This window comes from Wyeomyia smithii, chromosome 3 (genome assembly GCF_029784165.1).
Source record: "Wyeomyia smithii strain HCP4-BCI-WySm-NY-G18 chromosome 3, ASM2978416v1, whole genome shotgun sequence".
Lineage (NCBI taxonomy): Eukaryota > Metazoa > Arthropoda > Insecta > Diptera > Culicidae > Wyeomyia > Wyeomyia smithii.
Genome location: NC_073696.1, coordinates 230,260,171 through 230,284,381, shown reverse-complemented (window position 1 = coordinate 230,284,381; position 24,211 = coordinate 230,260,171). Strand labels below are relative to the sequence as shown.

General features: G+C 38.2%; 1 protein-coding gene across 4 annotated transcripts in view; it reads right to left on the bottom strand.

The window, feature by feature from the left end:
- Positions 1-24,211, bottom strand: part of LOC129729882 (bicaudal D-related protein homolog) — an 87,412-nt gene that overhangs the window by 1,476 nt on the left and 61,725 nt on the right. For all 4 annotated transcript variants that reach the window (XM_055688754.1, XM_055688752.1, XM_055688756.1 and 1 more), the window contains exons 3-4: positions 564-1,323; positions 188-498 (exon numbers count right to left, since the gene is read on the bottom strand). In XM_055688754.1, the coding sequence (XP_055544729.1) occupies positions 188-498; positions 564-1,323 (1,071 nt within the window). The remainder of the gene's footprint in view (positions 1-187; positions 499-563; positions 1,324-24,211) is intronic.

Here is a 24,211-nt window from a genome sequence, read left to right as displayed (position 1 = left end):
AGGTTTTCATGGCAATTCACTCAGTCTTCGTTCACTACGACTCAACAAAACCGGACTACATTAGTTGCATCACAAGGCCCTTTACAGGATTATGCGGCGGAAAAATGCCTATTGCCAACTACTGAATTGTATTGCAAATTCGAGTCAATTTTTTGAGCATTCAAGCAATACTTCAAACGCAGATTACCTTGCTCTCCAGCTGCATGATAAAATCGTTCTTTTTCTTCATTTCCTCTTCCTGCTCGATCAGCATACCCCGCGTCTGCTCGAACATGGTCTTGAACTGCATCGCGTCCATATTCATGATGATATGAACCAATTCATCGGCAGCCGATGACAACATTCCACGGGTGAACTTATCGGTCGAACTTCTCATGCCCATCGTTCCGCTCTGATTAGGCGATGGCCCGGGTGAGCCTCCGATGCCCACGTCCACCGATTGTGGCGCCGAAGACAGAGTGTTGTCCAACGACGAGAACGACATATCCGAGTGAAGGCCTGTCATAAAAATTTTGAAAATTAATTTTTAATAAACTCGAATAAAAAACACTTCCGCCACTTGCCCGAATCGTCATCATGATATGTACTCCGCAGTGTCTGGCACAAGGTCTTGAGCTGTTTGTACACCGAATGGGCTTCCTTAAACAGCAGCATCGTCGCTTCGTCCTTGTTTGGAGCACTGCCCACCATCATTGTTTCATCTTCCCCGGTCATTTCTTGCAGCAGAGAGGAATGGTTCGGATCACTGTGATGCGATCGCTGCGAATCAAACGATTCCAGTCGCTCCGAAAGTGTCCCATTCTCTCGCTCTAGCCGATCGAGCGTCTGGACCGTCATTTGGTACTTGGTATCCTGCTCCTTGGTACTCCGTTCTAGGATGTGTATCCGCTCGGAGGCTTCATTCAGCGCTATCGAAAGGTTTTCTTTCTCGTTCGCTGTCATGTGCAACCGATTCTCCAGTTCGTTCTTCTTCTCCAGAATCATGCGAAGCTCATTTTTCAGACTCTCCAAACTGCTGACGTGATCCTGTATACTCATAGTTCGTCGATTGCACTGCTCCTTGATTTCCTGTAGTTGCGCCGATAGCTGTAGCTCAGCAGCATTGGATTTCTTCAACTCATTGGAGAGGCGGGTATTTTGAGCGGTAAGCTCCTCAATCAGGAGATTTTTCTCTCGCTCCATTTGTCGCATAATCTGCTCCTGGGCATCAAGCTTCTGTTTGAACTGCTTGATGTCCGACTGTAGCTCCAGGATGACGGCATCGTTTTCGCTCGACGTGATCTCCAGTTGCCGCTTCAGAATGTACTTCTCCTGTTCCAGTTTCTGGGTGGAGTAGAAAGACAAAAAAGAACAATGTCATGAATAATAAAGACTAACGGTCAGAACGGTTTTATAAACCGGAGCTAAAGAAATAAAATCGATTCCGCCTGTCGCCAAAAACAGTTCAATGACCAAGTGCTCACCTACGCTATACGATGAAACGGTCGTCTATTGGAGCTAGCGTGCGTCATTTTAGTGCTTTTTTTGTTTGTCACATTTTGAAATCCACTAATCCACCAGTCAACGAGCGGACGAAGGCGTGGGTCAGTCGCGCTGAAAAACCACTCGTGGCTGGGGACGACTAAAAAGGAGCCGAAACCGCACCGTGCATCACCGTTGCCATCACCGATTTTGGTTGCCTTGAAGGCGTACCAAAAGGAGGACATTTTGCGTTTCTCCTTGCGCACTACGAGACACGCTCGGTTGTGACAAATCATAATTTGTTTAACCTGCTTTTTGTTGAAAGTGGTGAAGTAATTAGAGAAGTTGTGTGTTTGTTTTTCTATTGCGGATCAATATCTTGGATGAATGAGGACATCGTCACTCTTCGGTGGGGGTTGGAAAACGCCCAACACGCTACATTGTCTGAGAGGAGTCACAATGTGACATTTTGCGTTGAAAAAAGACATCCTCCTTGTGCTTTAAATTTGTACGTGGGTTTAAAGGAAACGAAGAACGTACTGGTAAACTGTACGATTAACAGAAGATTTATTATATGTTATTAATCAACGCCTGAATTTACCAATAGAATATAAAAAATAATATTTCTTTTTTCGAATTTAAGCATATGAAAAAAGGAAGTCAGTGAAAAATGTCTAATATAATGAAAACAGTTTTTTTTTATTTAGGTTTAAATTCAACCTTAACGAAATCCCTCGAAAAATTGCCAAGAACGTGAAGAACGCACTTGTGCAATATCCCTTGAGTGTGCAAGAAGTAGCATGTTCAGTCACATTTAAAAACTTCACTCAGCTGCATTATTACACCCTTCACATAAACTACTCAAACAGGAGACTATTCACGTACATATTGGGCCAATTCTTAACCAACCCTTAACTAAAGGTGTTGAAAAATGTCGCCCGAACTATTTCGTATGTGATAAAACTATTTGCAAGTCACTCCTTTATAATAGGTAGTAAACTCACAAAATGCTTGCAAATTAGTTTGTATTTAATGTTTATTATTTATACTAATGTGATATTCTATACTGATGGTATTGATACATATTAATATATATAAATCAATGCCAGAACAAAATTTTCCAATAATTATTCTACTATTATAAAATCCATTTTAAATAATAATTTATTCTGTCAACGCTGCTTTAGGTACTCAACAACTTTTGAATCATTTAGACCGTTTAGACGTCTACTGGAGGTCAGGTAATAGTTAATAGCTGTCAGGTTAATAGCGGTAACGCAGAAAAAATATAACAACTTTCTTAACCGAACATTGCAAGTTGTTTCCACTCCTCCGTTAGTTCGATTGACAATAACCCAACAACGAGTAAACGTGCGTTCACTGTCCACAATTATCGCACGTGGATATGAACGTTCTGTCGGCAAAAACCAAAACGCAATTTGATCGTTACTGTTTATTTATTTTTAATTTTTTGAAAGACCATCATCCGTAATGGTGCTTATAACTTATTCCCAATCGAGTAAATTTTCTTTGTCGTGTATTCAGTTGGCTGCGTCCTGTGGTCACAGTAAACTGCGCACGCAAACAAGCGTAGCAATTCACGCTCTTTCATATTTTTTTCGCGATTTTTGAAAAAATTGAAACGTTTGCAACGCGGTACATTCCTCAATCGTGGCGCGTGGCATTTTGGAACGGAAACTGAGTGTTATTCTTGTAATTTGTGATGTGTTTAAAAATGTGTAGGTTAGGAAGGAAAAATCAATGAAAATCACGAAAGTGCTGTTCCAGCATTCTAGTATTGTGAAATTCTGTGGTGCTGTGCTGTGTGCCTTTTAAAATCTAGTCTGGATGTACCGGATGTACACCAGCAATGTTATCTCGCTACTCAAGATGCTAGATTTGGGCTACGAATTCCGAGACTGATCGGATGTCATTGTAGGTATTCCTTTTTTACACTATACTTTTAGGTGAAAGTTATTGACAAATTTATAACGTAAAGTACAGTTATGCAGATTGGCGGTTCGGTTAACTATAGATTGTGCTTCATAACTTTATTTACTATGGTTTTCGAGGAATCATGAAATAAATCATGATTCCTCTAGCTTTTGATGAACATTGATATACAGTAGGGCGTCCCAGGGCGTTAAGTCTGAAAATCTGGGGCATATCCTCCAAATTTTTTTCGACCGCACCTCTAGAAAATGATGTTTTTAACTGCCACGATGCATTTTTAGAAAAAAAAATCGGGTTTTCTCATCTTAAATCCAAAAAACGTGTCTAGTTATTTAAATTTTCATAAAACCTAATCCATTTATATTTAAAAAAAAAAATCCAAAGTTGGTTTCAAACCTGAAGCTATTACTAACTCAATATTGTCAAAACATAGGAAATTTTATGAGGAAAAACTTTGCCAAGACACTGTGGCTCTAAAAGAGCGTGATTTTAAGTTATTCGTGATTCACTGTGTAATGAATAATTCATATTTTATTTCCTTACAAATAAAAACACAACTGAATTGTCTATCAACAAATTGGTCGAGTTCAAACGATCTAGTAAGATGATTTTTTGAAGTAAAGTCAGTATTGCCGGAAGTGAAGATAAGAAAGTAGCATTTTGATCAGTTTTTCAACATTAGCGTGAATCGTATTGTGAAGAATTTTCTTAACGGCCTGTCCGGTACGAGTTTTAGAGCCAACAGGTACCTAGAAAAATTCCTATTGAGTTTCCCAAAAGCTTCGTAAGCCCGTGTGCCCTTGATCCGCGATAAGAAATTAAATCAAGCTGAGAAAAAAAAAACAAAAAGACTGGAAAGAAGCTATAGTAGATACGAATGGGACACTTTGCCGAAGTCGAAGGCAACAACCGCTGACGAATACTGATGTCGAAAATTTGGATCGAGCTCAGGTGTCGATCCGAGAAGCAATTGAAGTATTTGCGGCCACAGCCGTTGCTTGTGGTCTTGACCCAAAAAGGTTCATTTCATGTAAATCAACTAATCTGGTTTGTGATTTATAATACTATGCTTTACATTAATATTCAATGCTCTAGGTACGTCAAGAAACTGTCAGTTATATTTAGTTTATCGGCCATGGAAGAAACAAAGAAAATGGTATCAGAAACAGTTTTTCAAAACTTGGGAAGATGGAATCTTCTTAACGAAATCAGTGGAAAATGCTTTGATACTACTAATGTGAACTCTGGAGAGAAGAATAGAGCTGCTCGGATAGAAGTTGCTGGATTTTCCGTGTAGACATGACGTCAATATATTGGGCCTAATTTTGTTTTACAAGACGTGTTTCAACAACTTCTCCAGGCGACTCTGTGTTCAAATCGTTGAATGTTCAGATTGGACAAGGATAATTTTACGCTTGTTTTCTCTGAAGATTTCATTACTTCAGAATTGAGTGTTTTATTTATAAAAAGAATACAAGTGTTCTTCTTCGTCTCGTAAAAGTACAATCAGAGGTGGGGGAAAGGCAAAAATTGTTGCTTTTTGTAAGAAAATATTGCTGCAACCATTCACACCCGAGAACTACGCAGAGCTCCTCGAGCTTTCATTAACGTGCGTTGCAGATAGAGATCCAGTAGTATTTTGTCGTACTGGTGTACTACACCATGCCAGATGGATGGCCATCTACGGTCTAAAAATGTTTCTGTTTCGAGAGCAGTTTCTGTACTTTTTGTGATTGAAGAATACAATGGAGGATAGTACGTAGCTCCAATTGCCACAGATGCGCCGTTGACCGATCTGCAATTTACGTATTACTTGAAAAATTATCCTGACAAGGAAATGAGCAAATCAGCGTCGCAGAAATTCGAAAAGCACTTATGATATCTGTCGGAGCTCAGTATTAGCCAGACGTTTTCCGATGATAACGTTGATGATGATCCGAAGAGGGAAATGGTACAAAGCTTGTGAAAGAAAAGTAGTGAAAACGGTATTTCGAGTGAAAAAATTTTCGCCAGCGAAGAAGTTAGAAGATAACGTCACGGGGAAGTCACTATAGTTTTTTCGATCTAGTGCGGCTTGATAGCAACGCCTGGATAGTAACAAAAGATTATTTTATTGCCAAATCAAAATTTGATAGCTTGAAAGTTATCAACGATCCTGCTGGGCGAGCTCTTAGAGTAGCAGGATATTTTAATGAATTTAGTCCGAAAACGGATCAAACAAAAAATCAGCTGCTAATGATTGTAGCAGAAGACCGCAAACATCAAATTAATTTTCCAAAGACTTCAGTTTTTAGTTACCAATTATTAGCTTTTTCAATTTTTTGTCTGATCCCAATTAGGCCGTTACAAATTTTATTTTCATTTTATGTCACCCCCCCCCCCTCCCTTCAAAAATCTTGAATATTGGAAGGGGAAGAAAATAAAGCTTATACCGTTTTATTCATTTTATTTGTTTTCCGACAGCATTAATAATTAATTTAGCAATAAACCAGTCCAGTGACAGAGAGAGTGTTGTCAAAAGGCAAGCAAAATAGATAATAATAATAAAGTGTTATTTTTCAACATTTATTTGAGTGCAAGTTACAAACGTCATTACTTGCACACAAACTTTTATCAAAGATATTTCGTTTTATTTTCCGTCTCGGTGTTATTTATTTTGTGCCACCCCCTTTGCTAAGTTTGATAACCTTGGACATAAAAAATATTCGAAATTTGTATCAGCCTTATTGTTATTATTTATTTGCTTTCCGCTTTCTAAAAGTTCGACTTAGTTAAATTTATAACTATGTTATACAGCAAAGACATTTAATGAAAATTAATCCTTTCATTCCACAGTAAATCACGAATAACTTAAAATCACGTTTTTTTAGAGCCTAGTGTCTTCGGAAAAGATTTTCCCCATAAAATTTCCCATCTTATAATAATGAATTGGTGGAAGCATCTGGTTTGATACCCACTTTTGACGATTGAATGTTAAAATGTGCTTGAAAAATCCCCTTACCAAAGGACAAAAAAATTAAAAGCAAAATAACTTGACTATGAACCAACTGAAACAATTTTTTTTTTTTTTTTCGTATTTTAGGCTTTAGGGAACCTGCAAAAATGTAAAATGATTAGATTTCATGAAAAGGTAAATAACTAGACATTTGCAAAAATAATGTTGAAATGTCGTAGGTAAAGTGAAGCGATCGCTTTTCACAATAATTGGAAGATGCCGTATTTCTTGATGAGTTTTGCAAAAACCTCCCAATATGAGTTTTTTCAGAACCAGGATGAGATCCATTAAAGCCCCTCCCGCTTTTATTGATATATAAAATAAATGTTATCAAAGTGACATTTTAATGAGTTTTGAGATGTCACTGGTTTTTATCATAAAATTTTTATAATAAATACGTAGATTTTGCAAAAAGTCTCCATCTCCACCAATTCGCATTTTTCTTGTTTCATGTTTTATCAACTTATGTTTATTGATCACATTGCTATTAAAAATACGGCGTTTATGTCTTTTCTTGAGATTTTATATGATAAATTATGAAAAGGGTAGGAAATTATACAAAAAAAAAAATGTCCACCCTCAAACGAATACTGCGATTTAAGTGTGTTTGGCAGGGTTTTAGTATGTATTCTGCAACTTTCTCGAATTTAAACACTGGTTTAGCTGCCATTCAGTGCTCTCGTAGTTTCGTGTTTAAAATCTCAGTTTCGTGTCCAAAATTGAAACTTTTTTGTGCCAAAATTACCAAAAACAAATTTTGATCAGCATCCGAAATTTGATTATTGAACTACACAAAACTGGCAAAAACAATATTGTACGGCTTCATAAAGATACGGTCGCTAGGAGGTGTACGAAAAGCGTGGTTCTATCTCATCAGCTAAGCGATCGGGGTGCCCTTTGAACGCAACTGGGTGAATTGACAGAGTTATCCTAAAACAGGCGGAACTGGACCGGGGACTATCAGCTCCTAAAGTTGTGAAACAGATTGTATGTGAGTTTTCCATTTAACTGACATCACGTTTTGCAGCAGTGCTAGTAACTTTATTTCATATTGCATTACAAAAAAATCTTACTATGAAGACACCCTGCAATGAAACGAAGATTGCCTGAAATCAGACGATGTGCAAGATTAAATTGTTGGTTTTTGTCTCAGTGAAGAGATCAGCCGTCCAGGAAACCGTTGCCGCTAGCCTAACTTTAGATGCTTAGATCTGGACATTGTGATTGTATTTTAATGAATTCTCATTCTCGAAGGAGGGAAACTAATAAAGTAATAAAATAATAAAACCACATCAAACGGATTTGCCTGAAACTATTCGGATGTCATACAAGGTTCTATTCAAAGTCTTGATTTTGTGTGAACTCAACTAGTTATTCATCCGTTTATTGTTGTTTATAATGATGATGTTTCATTCAGATTTCTTCTTATTTTAAATAGACTTTATTGTAATAGCTAATATGAAAGAGTTGATCAGCAGAAGAACGGCATTTTTCGTCACATCTATGTGATGGTTTTAACAGTACCAGCTTGAGCAAAACTACCAGTAAACAAAACATTACCAGTAACATTGGTAATCTGTTTATAACCTACAAAAGTTTTCGACATATTACTCAATACTATACTCATGCATGTACATCAATATTTTCTGGATTCCAAATAATCAAAAGCATAAGCATCAACATTTTCGTTTTTGTCAAACTCATGTAAGCCTTGTGCTTAAAGATACGTCAACACTCGAGTAGGAAATCACTCCCCAGACAATCACGAGTGCTGCTATTTTCTGTTACGAGCAACATGGCCAATTAACTATTTTCCTTTAATTGGATTGGTTCGACTGACGGACTGCGGACAGTTTGCAACCCGTTGGGGTTTAATTTAAAAAAAAAAAACATAAACATAAAAGTCCTAACTAAATTGTTGACACCCCACACGCCCAGTGAACAGCCAATCTTCGATTCCATTTTAGATTATTGTCTTTGCCACGATGGTTTTGCTCGAACGGACACACAACAGACGATGACAACAGACAGCTAAGTTTTTTTACTTTCCCGGTAAAAACAACAACAGGTTGTGACCGATGATGGCCAAAATCGGAGGGGGCCATGCGTCCTCTAAATCACCGTGGCAGACAGCCGTGTTTCAAAATTAATTAGAAACCACCTTTTTTTTCCTGAAAGGTAATGTGCCAAGATTGGTTTTATTGGATTAGCGGTTTCGGTTGTATGGATAATCAGCCGAAAATTGCTAGCAAACTACTTGTATCGGTTGTAGTTATATCCATTGAAGTACAATATGGGTCACCGAAAGGCGGCAGCTTAGTACCCTCTGGGACAATCCGCCATAACGGCTGTGGCACATATAATGCTAATGAGATTCGAACGGAGGAGGATTAGCCAGCCAGTCGACTGTGACGTCAATGTAGGCAGCTGAATAAATGGCAACTATTGGAAATACTAAACCAAATTAAATAGGGCTATGTGATCAAACACTGAGCTAGCTGAATAAACAGTTCATTCGTGAGGTGAAAATGATCAAATGCTCGTCCACCCCCATGATAAGTTCGATGGTGATTCAACGCTTAATTGGAATCAAGTAGTATCCAACGTGGCCAACGGCTTTTTTGGGGTTGTCACCTTTTAATGACAACAGTCGGCTGTTGATGAGGGTGTCAACCTGGCAGACGTCGCGATGATGTCATTTCCCGAGCAGGTGGAGTGAACAAACGCCTCAATGCATGATGCCAATAGAAATTTATCGCAACAACCGGAACAATTGTATTGATATCATAATGCATGGTTTTGTGAAGATGATTAGGTTTCGTCTATATTTGGCAATATTGCTTATCGAATGCAAGAAGAACACTAATGAGAATTGATAATGGAACCGGAAATTATGAATTTACAATGGTATAATTTTCAGTCCTTGCATACGTTTATCTTGGCTGTGTTTACAAAAAGTTTTCTAAAAATGTTGCGGAGAGTATATTTTTGATATAATTTTACATAATTTTATTTCAGAAAATTGATTGTATGGTTAACATTTGACGAGTGACCGCAACACAATCTGGATTTTTCTAAATTCTTATGGATATTCCACGGAAAATTATTTCAAAAAACACTTGACCATAGTTAGTATTGACTCCATTTTGATTAAATTTTTCAATAGAAAATTAATTAAAATAAATATAAAAAAACTAGCTAAATCGCTTATCTCCAGCTATGACAGAGAGAGAGAGAGTAAATTTTGTGGTTGGCTAAATACCTGGGGTGGCATTGTGCAGCTCGTTTCGAGCGATTTTCGTTATTTTCGAGTACGTCACATACTGTCAGTTTTGCTTTAAGCTCAAAAGGAGTTTTCATTGTCATTTATCCTTCGGCTCATCTAACCCACAAAATCGAAAAAAATACGAAAAACGAAACATAACGCCCACCAGCGATCATTTAGTTTTGTTCGAGTTGCTCGAAACGAAATGTGCAATATCACCCCTGCTTTTTCCTGAATTTCTACAAGTACTCTACTGATACAATCTACTGATTGATTCATCCAATATATTGATTTTCACGAATTTCGTTTTGAAAGGTAAAATTCAAATCGTCAACATCTTTAGTTTTCGCCGCCAGGATTGCAATGATCCTATGATTCCGAAAAATATCACATGATTCCGAAAGATATTTGGAAACACATACAATATTGCGGGAATGAAATCATTCAAACGAAAACGTTAACTGGTACTTCTCCATTGTCAATCGTTTCTGTGCATTATATTATGGTCGCAGACAAACAAACGTGCCACTTCGAAGAAAAATTCTCAAAAATCTTCGTCCTTATTCGAAATGTCACACTGACGCGCCACCATGTAAGCTTATTGCATAACTTATTTTCGTAAAACGGTTTTTGTCTTTGATAATGAATGTGTACGATGTTGGCCTAACAACCCAGTCGTCGTAAATAAATAAACAGAAGGTCATGTTCCGAATCGGAATGTAGCACCAAGGCTTTGCTTTTAATGAATGTGTACGCTTGCTTAGAGCGACAAAAATCTCCTCATGTCCAATTTGGTTCCATCTGCCTGATTACATCTCGAGTTATGCAGAATTTTGTGTTTCATTTGTATTGGATTGGATTAGTTCTTGTGTTATGCAGAAATTTGTGTTTCATTTTCCCGTAGAAATATTTCTTGCTTCCAATGACCTAAATTGCCTAAATCTAAACTTGGTTCCATTTGCTTGCTTAGTTCTCGAGTTATACAGAAATGTGTGTTTCATTTGTATGGGACCCTTCCTTACAGAGAATGGAGGGGCATCAAACTGCCATGAAGATATGTCTTGCACCCTAAAATCTCCTTATGTCAAATTTGGTTCCATTAAATCCTGAGTTATGCAGAAATTTGTGTATCATTTATATGGGATCTCTCCCTTCCAGATGAGGGAGAGGTGTCAAACCACCTTAGAAATGTTTCTTGCTTCCAAAAACCTCCGTTTCCCAAATTTTGTTCCATATTCTTGACTAGTTCTTGTGTTGAAAAGAAATTATTGTTTCATTTGTATGGGACCCCTGCCTTCTAGAGAGCATAATAACCTTCTCCGGTTTTAAAAACTTCTGCATACAAATTCTCACGCGAATCCGCAGATCCGTTCTTGAATTTAATCCTGCCATTATTATAGAGAAAAGAGCTGGCAACCTGATATATAGCATTTCTTATGTAAAATTGGTCAAAAAATCGATTGGTGATAGTTTCATCTTGTGCAGGGGACGGGAAAAGGCATATATTCTCAAAAATACGCAAAAATAGGGTGAAAAGGGGCAAAATAGACCATTTTCCGTGCTCTGCACGAAATGAAACTATCATCAATCGATTTTTTGGCCAATTTTACATAAGAAATGCTACATTTCAGGCTGCCAGTCTAGCGGCGATTTTTTAGTTGAAAAACCGGAACCCACATTTCCACTAAATAATCGCCGCTGGTCTAACAACCTGAAATATAGCATTTATTACGTGAAATTGGTCAATAAATCGATTGGTGATGGTTTCATTTCGTGCAGGGCACGAAAAATGGTCTATTTTGCCTATGACCCTATTTTCGCGTATTTTTGGGAATATAGGCCTTTTCCCGTGCCCTGCACAGGATGAAACTATCACCAATCGATTTATTGACCAATTTTACATAAGAAATGCTATGTTTCAGGTTGCCAGCTCAGCAGCATTAATTTAGTGGGAATTTGGGTCCGTTTTTTCCTAGTGTGCGTTGGTTTTATTGACATACTATCTTCATAAAACATTTAGTATATAAAAAGCCTCAAAGAATGACAGCAAGTTTTAGTTAAGAACTTCGCAAAATGTAACTTTCCTGGCTTGCGCTTTAGAAAAATTGTGTTTTCAGGAAAGTTGTAGATAATATTGTTTAAAAAAACTTTGCGGAGGACACTTTTTTTCCAACGCTACGTATTTTGGCCTATAACGTTTGATATAAAACTAGTTCTTTAAATCAGATTTTTATTTAAATATCTAAACAACTGCAGTACTTAGAAGGCAACAATGTTCAGCATGTATGTTTCGTGTTGTATGTTTCGATGATGTGTAAATACACTAAGGTTTTTTTCCGCGAATTGCGGAATTAACACGGATTTCGGAACTCCTGCGGTTTCCTTTATGCGGATTTCCCAGAAAAGTCGTTTTTACGCGGTATGTTTTTATTGGTTTTTCGATAATAAATCGTTTATTTAAAGTGTCAGATGAGTTTTCTTAATATCCAATTACTAAATATTCACTGATTTGGCCTAAATTTTCTATATTTTTTCTCGATTTTCAGCTCGTTTCTCATGCGTAAACAACACTGCTATTGATTTTGTTCGAAAGAATTTAGCAGAAATGATTAAAACTGTTCCAAAAATGAATTTTTTTACGCGTGGTGTGTATCCGAAATAAGAAAAATTTGAAGAAAAACATCTTCAACAAAACTTTTTGTGACAAAATTATCTACAATTTTGCTGAAAACTTCATTTCTTCTAGAGTGTACGACTAAAAAGTTAGATTTTTCAGTGCTACTAGCGGCGGAGACACAAACTAAAGTTTTTATCATTATTTGAGGCTTTTTATGTACTAAATGAGGCATTCCATGGAAAAGAAATAAAAATAAATATTTTTTTAGGATGTCCTTTCCGATTTCACTGAGCACAGTTGTTCCCAGTTGATGAAGAAACTATCAGTTCTTCATGTAGACTCACGACTGCTGTTTCAGAAGGGCCTATCCAAAAATGTGACTGACGAATAAAATATTTTGTATCAAAAAAACGACTTGCATGATTGAAATGGTGTCTTCAGCAAAGTTGTAGGTAATAAAATTGCGATTTTGAAAAAAAAACCGAAAAAATATTTTTTTTCTGGGTCAAACATTCCAAATTGTCACAAAATCTAAAATATCTTAAAAAGTACACAAAAAAGCCCAAAGTAGATGCATACAACTCTGAAATCCAAGTAAAAAAGGAACTCAATAGGATATAAAACCATACAGTAGATGTGTTTTCTAGACTGGCACTATTGGTACTATGTATCAAACGAGTCCAAATGAGTCCTTTTCTTTTTTGCGATAAACACTGTAAAGTTTAGGAAGAAACGAATCTAGAGAAAAAAGAAAAATTTAATAGGGTAAATTACCTATTCTCGTCAGTCTATGTCGATTGTAATGTTTTAAACTGTCATCCTTCTTTAGTAAGCTGCCTAATTTCATCTTTTATTTTTCTTTCATACTTTCCTACTTTTTATCTTATTGGAAAAACTAAGAAAAGATACATAAAGTTAAACGCAGCTTCTTTATTTAATTGTAAAAAAGCCACTCTTACAGTTCCTTTTTGGTCAAGCCATTTCCATTTTAGTCAACATTTGGTTTAGTTCGTCAGTAGCAGAGAGAGAAAAAAAGCATGTAAAACTATACTCGTTTCATCTAGTTTCGTTGCTATGAATTGCAAAAAAACGTTCTTCGTTATGCCACCATTCAAAGTATAAGTAGAATTCTGACGCCATAAGTTGTACGAGCAAATTAATACTAGTGATGTCATATTTGTATTTTTGTATATGTATTTGCTGCGCTTCTGTACACACGACTGTCGAGGGATTGATACATGTTGTCGTTTACTCTGAGAGAACAAAAGGGATCGAGATATTTGCGCAGTGCGCTGCGTGTGCAGTGGCTCCAAATTTACCGCAAAATATGTTTGTACTCTAAATCTGATTACTATATCTATTTGATTTATAAAGTAATTTCTTTGTGTAGGAATATGCAAATAGCAAAAAGAGTTTTTGAAATGCAATAAACATCAAAACATGGTTTCACATGTCATAAACTCTATTCAAAAAAGGATACGGTACGTTTTGCAACAAAAACAATTCCCTTTTGTTTTGGCAACAAAAACACGGCAATACCGTGAAAAGCCAGCCGTGCTGTCTGCTGACGAAGTAAACCAACCTGTTGGATGTATTAGATAAATTTAAGTTTTATTCATCACGTATCCTCCATTAATTGTGAGTGTTCAAAGTGAATGAGTTATTTGCTTTCGCGAGGGCGACGGAACTAAGGATATTTGAGAGTAAACGAGTGTATATTTCTCGAGAAAATCGTTTCCAAATATTGCTAGCGGCGAAGATGTGTTTCGTGAATGTTTTCTTCGGCCGGGTGAAATTTCTGGATGTGTTAGAGTTGCAGTTTAATTTTTGTTAAATACCAATAAATATGTTTCAGTTTTTAATGAAGTGATTCATTCATGCGAACAAAAAAAACATAAAAGTTTAAGGTAAGTTAACATACATTGAGTTTCTAAGTGGAATAAATGCAGTAGAGCTTGGCAAACTGAATCCTGCCCACAATGCATACTACCTGACGAAGCCGTCAGTTACCCTATATGCGGATCTTCAAATCTGTTTAAATTTCATAAAGCGGATGAATCTGTGTTTTCAACATGGTTTGCATCCGCTTGCAAGAAAGCAAATGTTCGTTTCTCTCTAACGCAGTTTACAGATCGTAATGTGATTTCGTCATAAGACGGTTTTGAACGACAATGGAAAAAATAGTAACATGTACAAGCGCGTAGTTTTTCCTCTTTTTTTGCTTTATCAATGTTATGAAACGATGCGGTAGCATCGTAATGACCACTCCTCAATAATTCATAAATCAAATATATCAAAATATAAGGGGTCTTCATGTAGAGTTAGCATACAAATACCCAGTCGAAAACTGTGTATCTTCCATTACTCATCAGTATTTTGTTAGTTATCTGTTCGACATGAATACTATGGCGAGATGTATAAGAAAAAATAGACCTTCGAATATCGCTTAGCGGCAAGGCTTAGAAGTTTCGTCTTCTCGAATAAAGCCCCATGCAAAAATTCAGCTCAAACGGACTTCGGGAAGTCTTGCCTGAAAGCGGTCAAAGTTTCAACATTTTGACTGACGAAAAAATGCACATGAAATCGTCGATACTGATTTGTTTGCCAAATGTCTTAGAAATGCCTAAAAAGCCAAATCTGGTGTTATCTGAAAAAATCAATTTTTTTAAACTGACTTAGAAATTCTTGAGCTGGGGCAAACGGAACATAAGAGGAAAAATTAACCAGTTTGAGACACCTGTTCCCCTAAACCTGATTGAGCTGAAATTTGGTATGAGAACATTTTTCGAGGAGACGAAACTTTTGAGCGCTACCGCTAAATGAAATTCGCAAAATCAATTTACATTGGCACCCTAACGAATACCCACATTATTATTCCAGGGTTAGGTAACAAATTTGTTACAAATAGGATAACTTTTCGTTACTGCTTTGAAAGTAACAACAAAGAAAAATTGCAGATAGTGCGATTTAGGAAAAAAAGGTGCCGAAATGGAAACTGAAAAAAGTTAGGATTACCCAATATGAACCCATTTGCAAACTACTATTAAAAAGAAGATGCAATAAATTTAAAATCCAAATCGGACGGAAAAGAGACTTTAAAAAGTGTTTTTCTTTCTCCAATAAAAAATCTTCAAATAATTTTATTTATGGATATTTTGTTTCGCTACGATACTCAAGAACGAATTGAGGGTTACTAATAATGCTTAGTTAAACATATACACCGTGCAATAAAAATTTATTTGAACAAAAAGAAAAAAAAGTACAATAGTTCGAATAAACAAAGGTGCATAAATGGTTTTTCAACTGAATGATTTAAGAATGAACAAAATCGGTTGAAAACTGTCTGAGTTTTGAACATTTGGTAGTGGACAACTCTCGGGACACTCCCGATGTTTTCGGTTTTTTATCTTGTACCCTTAGCCCAGAATTTTGCTATAAAACGTAAATCTACGTCAAAAACGTAAAAATGTTTAACCAGTATGTTCATTAGGCTTGTATTCTAATGGGTTTCTGAACCCATTGCTGAAAACCTGTAAACCTGACCAACCGCTTATTGGCTCATAAATACCCTGATAAGACGCCAGAATGGACGTGTAGAACAGAGCATGAAAAAGTGCAAACGAAGTTAGTTGCCCAGTCTATGCGAAAAAGTAGCTGACACAAACTTCCGATGCACGATGAATAGGTAATTAGATGCGACTAAAGTGCGACAGTCGGTGCCGTTCAGTTCTGTTTGGTAATTTATGCTTTCGATATTGTCAGATGAATGTTATTATTACGAGATCATTCAAGACTGCCAATGAAGTGATGGTCAACCGTGTGATGCTAATCTTGCCGGGAACCGTAACCAAAATTTCTCTAACAGTATCTCTTGTTGTAAATCCAAGAATGAGGTTAATTATTCCGTGTTTGAGATCACCGTCTTTGAAAGTTGCCGCATTTTTGTAGAAAGCTTTTAACGCTGACTTATTGTAACTTTTTAGATTGGGTGTGCTCTGGAAAACTTAGCAATTATCAAAATATCAAAAGCAAGGGTCTTACTCAACATGGCAATTACTTTGGTACAAATTAATGCATAAAACAAACAAAAAACGCTTCCAGGAAGCAGACCGTATGCAAAATTGAATTCATTAGAGCTTTACCGCTGGAAAGACTTATCTATTATTTAGGCTTTCACTGCCACACATGCTCATGTCCAATGGTAGGTACGAACTTACAAGAGCTCAACAATCAATGTAAACATGGACTCGATAGGACTGGTTACTGCATCATCATCATGTATGTTCGTTTGTTTCCTCGATGTTTCGCCGACTCCGTCGAGGCCGATTGAATGTGTACGTGTATGTATGTTTCAATGACTGCGTCTTGCTCGCTAATTATATCATAACGAAAAACAACAACAGCAGAGCAATTTGTTACAAATCGACCAGAGACCACTTTTCGTCTGCTGATTTTACCTTTAGCCCCGAAGCTTCAAAGTCCCTGGCGTAATTTCGCGTAACACACACGTGTGCCAACTGCACACTGCAGGATCTGTGTCATGTGCCGTCAGCCGGGTGATGAACGAAAGTGACGCTAGAACCATTTGACTGATTGTTGACAAGCGACGCATATGATGGAAAACGTTAAGGAAAACTTTTTTATTCACACTTTTGAGCATTTTTTACTCAGCTTTTTAACGCTGATGGTGGTGGCATCCAGGATTTATCCACGCGACGGCACACAGATTTAGGTTACCGGAGCAGCTCTGCCGTCACGTGATGTTGCGGATCGAACGTGCTCATAAAGTGCATGAAAGAGAGTGACTGGGAACTGGGAGTTGCCAAGCTTTTGTCTGGTGGCTTTATCTTCGCTTGGCGGGAGATAGAACAATCCGACTGTGACGCTAAGTGGCGTGGCTGAGTTTGTGGCATAATTTCAAGCAAAATTATGTCAATTAGAGGCATCATAATTCGACTGGGTCGCATTTCGACTGAAGATAATAAACTCAAAATAGATAAACAATGTTTTGTTTCCAGCATAGGCGTGCGCACGGAGGAGGGGGGGAGTTGGTTTCAACTTAAACTCCTCCTCTCTTCCAGACGCTAGACGTTTGGAATTATGAAGCTTTGCTTAATAGGGCGGTAACTGAAAAGAACTCTTTATTAGAATGTCCTCATCAAATTTTACAATTTGCGGAAATAGATTGAAGAGTGTAATTAACAATGCGGGAACAATGGTGCAATAATTTAAGTCTGAAATGGAAAGCAAATAGGGTATCGGACTATTTTGGCAGCTGTTTTTCCGGTAAGTTTTCCACAGCATTCTTATGCAAAACATGCCGAAGTAGGTCGACACTCTATCTGAGCAGAGATAAAAGCATATAATCAAGCTCCACGTTAGTACTAATACCTAAATTGAATCTCAAACATTTTTCATATTGATACGCTAAAAAAATGGAATTGAATTGAGATTTCGTATGAATTAAAAACTAACAAACATTTCCATATCAATTGTATAATATATTGTACGTCTGAATAAAAGAATTTGAGAAGCGTCGTTAGCATAAATTGTACATCAGCTTAAAATCATAACGCTACATAACAATTTGACGACAACGTTATACTCTCATTTTTTTGTCACGATAAAAAATAATTCCCACGACTCAGTATTGTCTTTCTTCGGAAGAGAAGATTTGAATACAAATAGAACAAAAAAAAATCGGTAATGATGAATCAAAAGGAAGTTCTGAAATCGATTTTTGAAAGAAATCTTATTGAAATTAGGAAAAACTATAGATAGTCTAACACAGCGCGCTAAAAAAAATTAAGCTAAAAAAATAAGAATAACGGTGGGAAATTATAATTTAAACAAAAACGTAATCAACCAAAACAATTTTGGTTAGCTTCCCTTTGTTTACTTATACGAAAAATCAGAAATTATCAAATTATCTCAATAACAGGGTTTTTGTCAATTCTTTCAACGCGTCGATATTGTAGCTGTTTACTTTTACTGGTGACGCTAACGATAATTTATTTGCGTTCAGAGTCCTAGAGTCCACGAAAAAAATATGGAAAATTCATATGGTTAAAAAATTTCATTGCAGAAGCTACAATGGTAATGACAGTTATAGCACACAAAATTACACAAAACACCCAATTGTTTTCCAGCAAATCGATCGATGGAACTTTCCCACATGGTTCCCCAGCCAGGGGCGTAATAACAAGCAACTAACGCTCGCACTCATTTACAACCTACCGCCCATCATCGCAGGTTCATTGTATCGATTTTCCCTTGACATTGAACGAGTACACAAATCAACAGAACTGCGGCGTTGCCTGACTACGAACTAACAGCTGGGAGCGTCTGTTATGAGCTCATCGCAAGAACAAGAAAAAGTTCCAATTTTATTGTAGCATTAACGTGCTCACCAAAGCTTTTTTTTCACCCACCTACAAAACCAGGCTCACTGCTAAGCCACTGCAACGTTTAGGCAAGCTACTTTGCTTATCTAAATATGCACACACACGGGTGAACGATTGACGGGTGGTGCCATTTGAGGTTTTTTCCCTACACCCCGAAGTAAAAACATTTAGCTATGCATTCCCACAATGATTCATTCATTGCAAGCTCTGACGGTTCAATGGCTGGAACATTTCTACTGTGAATAAACAAACCGAATTTAACGCAGGGTTCATGGTCCCTCCCCACTAGTGCAGTAATTACCTCAATGGTTGAAATTATCTACGTTAGTTACTTTCGACCTTGCCCAGGTAGGTGAACCGGCTGCGAACCGTTGCTCTTCTGAAATTATAATCTACATTCGCCTCCATACGTCATTACGAAGCTCCGACATGTTCCGTTCCGTGCTAAATACTAATCAAATTACACGGCTAAAACCGTGCGATTAGCGTGATAATGGTGACATCAAGCCAACCATCGCTGCTGTCATGATCCGATATAGTCCGACAACAGCGCTTGCGGTTGTTCAGTCAATGTGCGGGTTTAGAAAGTGTCACGCAAGCCGCAACCTCATCCCACCATTGGCTGGCCGGTACCAGAGCCAGAACCAGAAGGTCAGTCGAGAAAAAAATACTAATAACACAAAATACTTATTTGTCTTCTTCCTCTGTATACACCAGAAGACACCCACAACGGCGCCACATTTCGCGGAATTTCAGCTGAAACAATTATCTATATTACTGCACCGCCACTCGCTGGACATTCTGTAAACTGTTATGGGCCTGGCTCAGGCGAGCTTAAGTTTAACCGCCGCAAACTGTCGGTACCTCAGCATTCCTGAACCGTATCGGGTAACGGGCCTTAATTCCCACGAAATAGAATAACAATAGCTCAACAGAGACGTCGTTAAAGAATTTATTGTCTTGTTTTACGCAGTACACCGGCCATTAAATAAACTTTGAAAGCTTACGCAGCTAGGTTTAGAATTGAAATTTAGCTAAATAAAACTCTAAGCTTGGGTAAAAATAGGCATGCAAGGGTATACCCCTTTCAATGGGTTACTCATTTGAACATTCCGATGTTAAATTGCGTGTTTTGTTTTGAATCAACCAGAAATGAAGGCAATTTATTGAAAAGTCGATTCATTAATCTTGCGAATATAGCAGATTGATGTCTTTTTTCCCATTAAATCAAAACTTTTTATTTCTAACCTGTTAGGTTTTTTGATTTTAATTAAACACAATTATGGAGACACTAAATAGCAAACACATCTTAATTCATTCTTAATTCATATTACACATAATTTATATAATTTACTCATGGGCGCAACTAAGGAAAATTCCTAGGGGGGGGCTAGTTTTCATACACTTCGCTTAAAAAAAATAGGAAAAAGAGTTACAATGCGCCTATTTAAAAACGCATAAAGTAGTGTCGTAACAGAAGACAAAATCACTTCAATCGGGAATAAATCTCCGAAGATGTATTGAATATCTTGACGAACTAACTTGGCGAACTAGGTTTGGTGAACGGCTGGGCAGTGCGTACCAGCTGTACACCCGTGCTAGTCGGCATAAAATAGATCCCAGTGTGTTCCAAGGCATAATGCCATATTCTTAACTCCACGTGAACCGACTGGAATACGAGCAACCATGAGAAGATTGGAGAACCGGTGGGAACTTGGTCGTATGCTGACAGGGAAGCGGTAGTTGTTCTCCTTGGAGAGCAGCTTGTCTAAGCGTCTGTTTTCCAGGATGGGGTCGGCTCGAACAGCGACTGATCCGAAGTGGACGGTGAACTATGAAATGCGGTGTCTCGCCTCTACACCCAAGACGGCGGCTCCGTCGCGAGACTAGGTATCGCAGCCCTAGTAAAGCAGCATGCTAAAATAAACATACTACGAACAATCAAGAATTAAAAACGAACCGGAATTACCCGCAATGATCTAGTGACGAAATAAGGCCGACGATTAGAAGCACGGTACATGTAACAGTAGATCGCTTAACGCCTCGGATGTCGACCGGATCCTGCTGGATCAGTCAGAACTTCACCAGTTCGGCATCGTTGCGCTCCAGGAGCTTTACCGAAAAGGAGAGAAGGTACGGCGAATTTGTGGCCGCAGGGCACAATTTTACCAGAGCGGCGGCACAAACAATGAGCTGGGTACCGCTTTTATAGTGTTGGGCAGGATGATGAGTCGTGCAATCAAGTGGCAGGCGTTCAGCGACACGTTGTGTTTGTTGAGAATAAAAGGCCGGTTCTACAACTACACCATCCTCAATGCCTACTGCCCTCTCGAAGGACGTCCCGATATAGAGAAAGAAACGTTCTACGCACAGCTGGGGAAACTCTACGATAGCTGCTCGCGTAGAGACATCAAGATCGTCATTGGGGACATGAACGCTCAGGTCGGTAGGGAAAACATTTATAAGCCGGTGATTAGCCCGCACAGTCTGCACACCGTCTAGAACGACAACGGCCAGGGATGCGTCAACTTCGCAGCTTCCTGCAGACTGGCAGTCCGAAGAACCTGCTTTCCCCAAAAAGACATCCACGAAACCACCTGGAGATCACCTGACCAACGCACAACAAACCAAATTGACCATGTTCTCATCGACGGCTCTTTTTTCTCAGACATACCTACGTACGCACCAATTGTGGTGGGGGTATTGGCATGACCACTTCGATCGAGTCTAGTGCGACGAAGTAAAAAGTTGACGATGTAGCTGATACGACCGGTAGTTCTCTACGAAATCGATATATCAACGCTTCTGGCCTCAACGCTCTTGGAGTTCTCGAACAGAAGGTGCTGCGGACTATCTATTGTGGAGTACAGACACACGACGGATAATGGCGACAGTGCATGAACTATGAGCTGCTCGCGCTGCTTGGAGAGAACCCCGTTGCACACCTGGCGAAAGTCAATAGGTTGCGGTGGGCCGGTCGCGTCGTAAGGATGCCGGACGATGATCCTGTGAAATCACTTCTCTTCAGCAACCCTGTGGACTAGGGGGCGCAGCGTGCGCGATGGCTCGACCAGATCGAAAGAGACTTGCGGGTGAAGAGACGTCTGAGGAACTGGCGAAACACAGCCCAAACCGAGCAGCATGGCAACAACTCCTTGATACAGCACGTGCCACCACGGCACTCGTCTTATTAGTAAGGTAAGTAAGAGAGCTAGGTTTGAGAATCGATCCTGGGCACAGTACTAGTTCTCAGCCAATGAATGATGACTTTTCAATTTTTGTTGATTTTGATGCTCTAATAGGAAGTATGGGATGTATTTATATTGACTACAATTATTCTCTGGAAAATTCTAGGGGGGGCTCAAAACTTGCTAGGATGGGGGGCTGTAGCCCCCTTAGCCCCCCCGTAGTTGCGCCCATGAATTTACTATAAAATACCTACTCAAATTTCTAAGTATTTATAAGACATTTGGCATTGTATCATGCTTATTTTTCATCAATCGAAAAAGTGATACTTTGTCCGCTCTGAGACATCACTTTTCGAAGTTGGATTGAGCATTAGGGTAGGGAAAAATTATCGATTTTCCAGAACCAAGCTTTTTTGGTTCCTTTTGGGGACCCAAACAACCCTAAACTTACCGGAAGTCAATTGGTTTTGTCTCCGCTTGGCGCATTGCATTTCAAATTTGTATGGAAATTTATATGGGAAAACCTACTTTTTTGCATTTACCTTTCTAGAGAGCTCAACAACACTCTAATAATGCACTACATTATGTTAAAGTATAGTATTTTAGATGCCTAACAACTTTGCCTAAGACACTGAAGAACTAGGATGTACCCAAGAAGATCTATAGCTGTTCAAAGATGAGTATGTCGATTTAAATGCAGAAAATCTTGTTTTCTGCCAACATTACCAATGTACCGGTGTCAGCAGGATTCCCATCAGAAGTAACCTGTCGTAACGAGTTTATACACTCAGCTGGATCAAGCAAACAAATTTAGGTCAATATTCTAGGCGTAGGTAGAATCTACAACGTGTTTCTGAGGTCACTTCTGATGGAAATCTGACTGACGCCGGTACACTGGCAGTGTTGGAAGAAAAAATGATTTGCAACATAAATTTCGACATACTCAACTATGAACAGCTCTAGTATTTTTTGGGACACCCTAGCTCTTTAGTGTCTTCGGCCAAGTTGTTAGGCATCAAAAAACCTTCCATTTGAAGTCATGAAACCTATGATTTGAGCCATTTTGAGCTCTTTAGAATGGAAAATGCAAAAAAGTTGATTTTTCCATACAAATCTCCATATAAATTTGAAATGCAATGCGCCAAGCGGAGACAAAACCAATCGACTTCCGATAAATTTAGGATTGTAAGGGGCCCCAAAAAGAACAAAAAAACTTGGTTCTGGCCTTCTGCTATCAAGTTTCGTTTTTTCCTTATAACGATTCCCCACCCTATTGAGCATGAGCACTTTCTTTAAAAGAGGACACTTTCGAACTCTATCGCTAAACGAAACTCAAAAAGTCGATTTTCATTAACACCGTAAACTTCAGTTTTTTTTTTCAACTTATGGATTGACATTTGCTGGCCTTGTTAAAATATCAGTAAGTACGAAATGCAGATTTTGAAAGAAATGGTAAAATATTGTAAAGATCGAAACCTGATGGAAGACTGAAATTATCAAACGGACGAAGAGTCTGCTGTAAATGATATAAGAGTATTCAGAATGCGCTATCGGGGTAACATTCGAAGGAGATAATCAGCACATCTATCAAAAGTTACGCAAAATTTAAACATCAAAATGAGAAAATAGATTGATGGGCCAGAAAAATGTCAGGTACCAGAGCTAGAGCAAAAAGGTGGGATAAAATTAGCAAAGCAAAACGAGAAGCTAGAAGCAAAGGCATGAGAGATTTACAATTAGAGGGAAAGTAAGGGAGAATCAGTATCAGGAATAGAAGATTATTATGTAAAAAATGCCTTGTTCGAAATAATTGTAATGTAATTAAAATGAATGAAACAAAAAATAACAATGAGACCAGGTCTTTATAAAGCTAAGAGAGAATTCCAATAAGCAGACAATGTGTGCAGTAGGGAAAGCGAAAAATAATCGAACTGGAAATATGATACAGATTTGGAAAAATATACCGCATCCCAACGGAACTTGAACCGGCAATCTTCCTGTCTCCGGCATGGTGTTTTGACCAATGAAACTACGGGGGACGGGGGTACTGTTCCACAATCTATATGCGTATCACATTCCACTGCCGACTTATTCTATTGCTCTTCCCTGACTACACACACTGCTGTGCAAGCGTTATTTATACGACTGAAAGGAACTTCTCATCACACACAGAAGAGTCAGCTGATGCTGATAACTCTTATAGACCTGAGTGATCGAGACCAAAGTCAGCCTGAGTCGTGCTTGCTAGTGCGACACAACAACGGAAGGTGCTCCGTAGGGCTAAATTTTCGAACTAAATTTCTATTTTCAACAACGGCTTTTACCCGT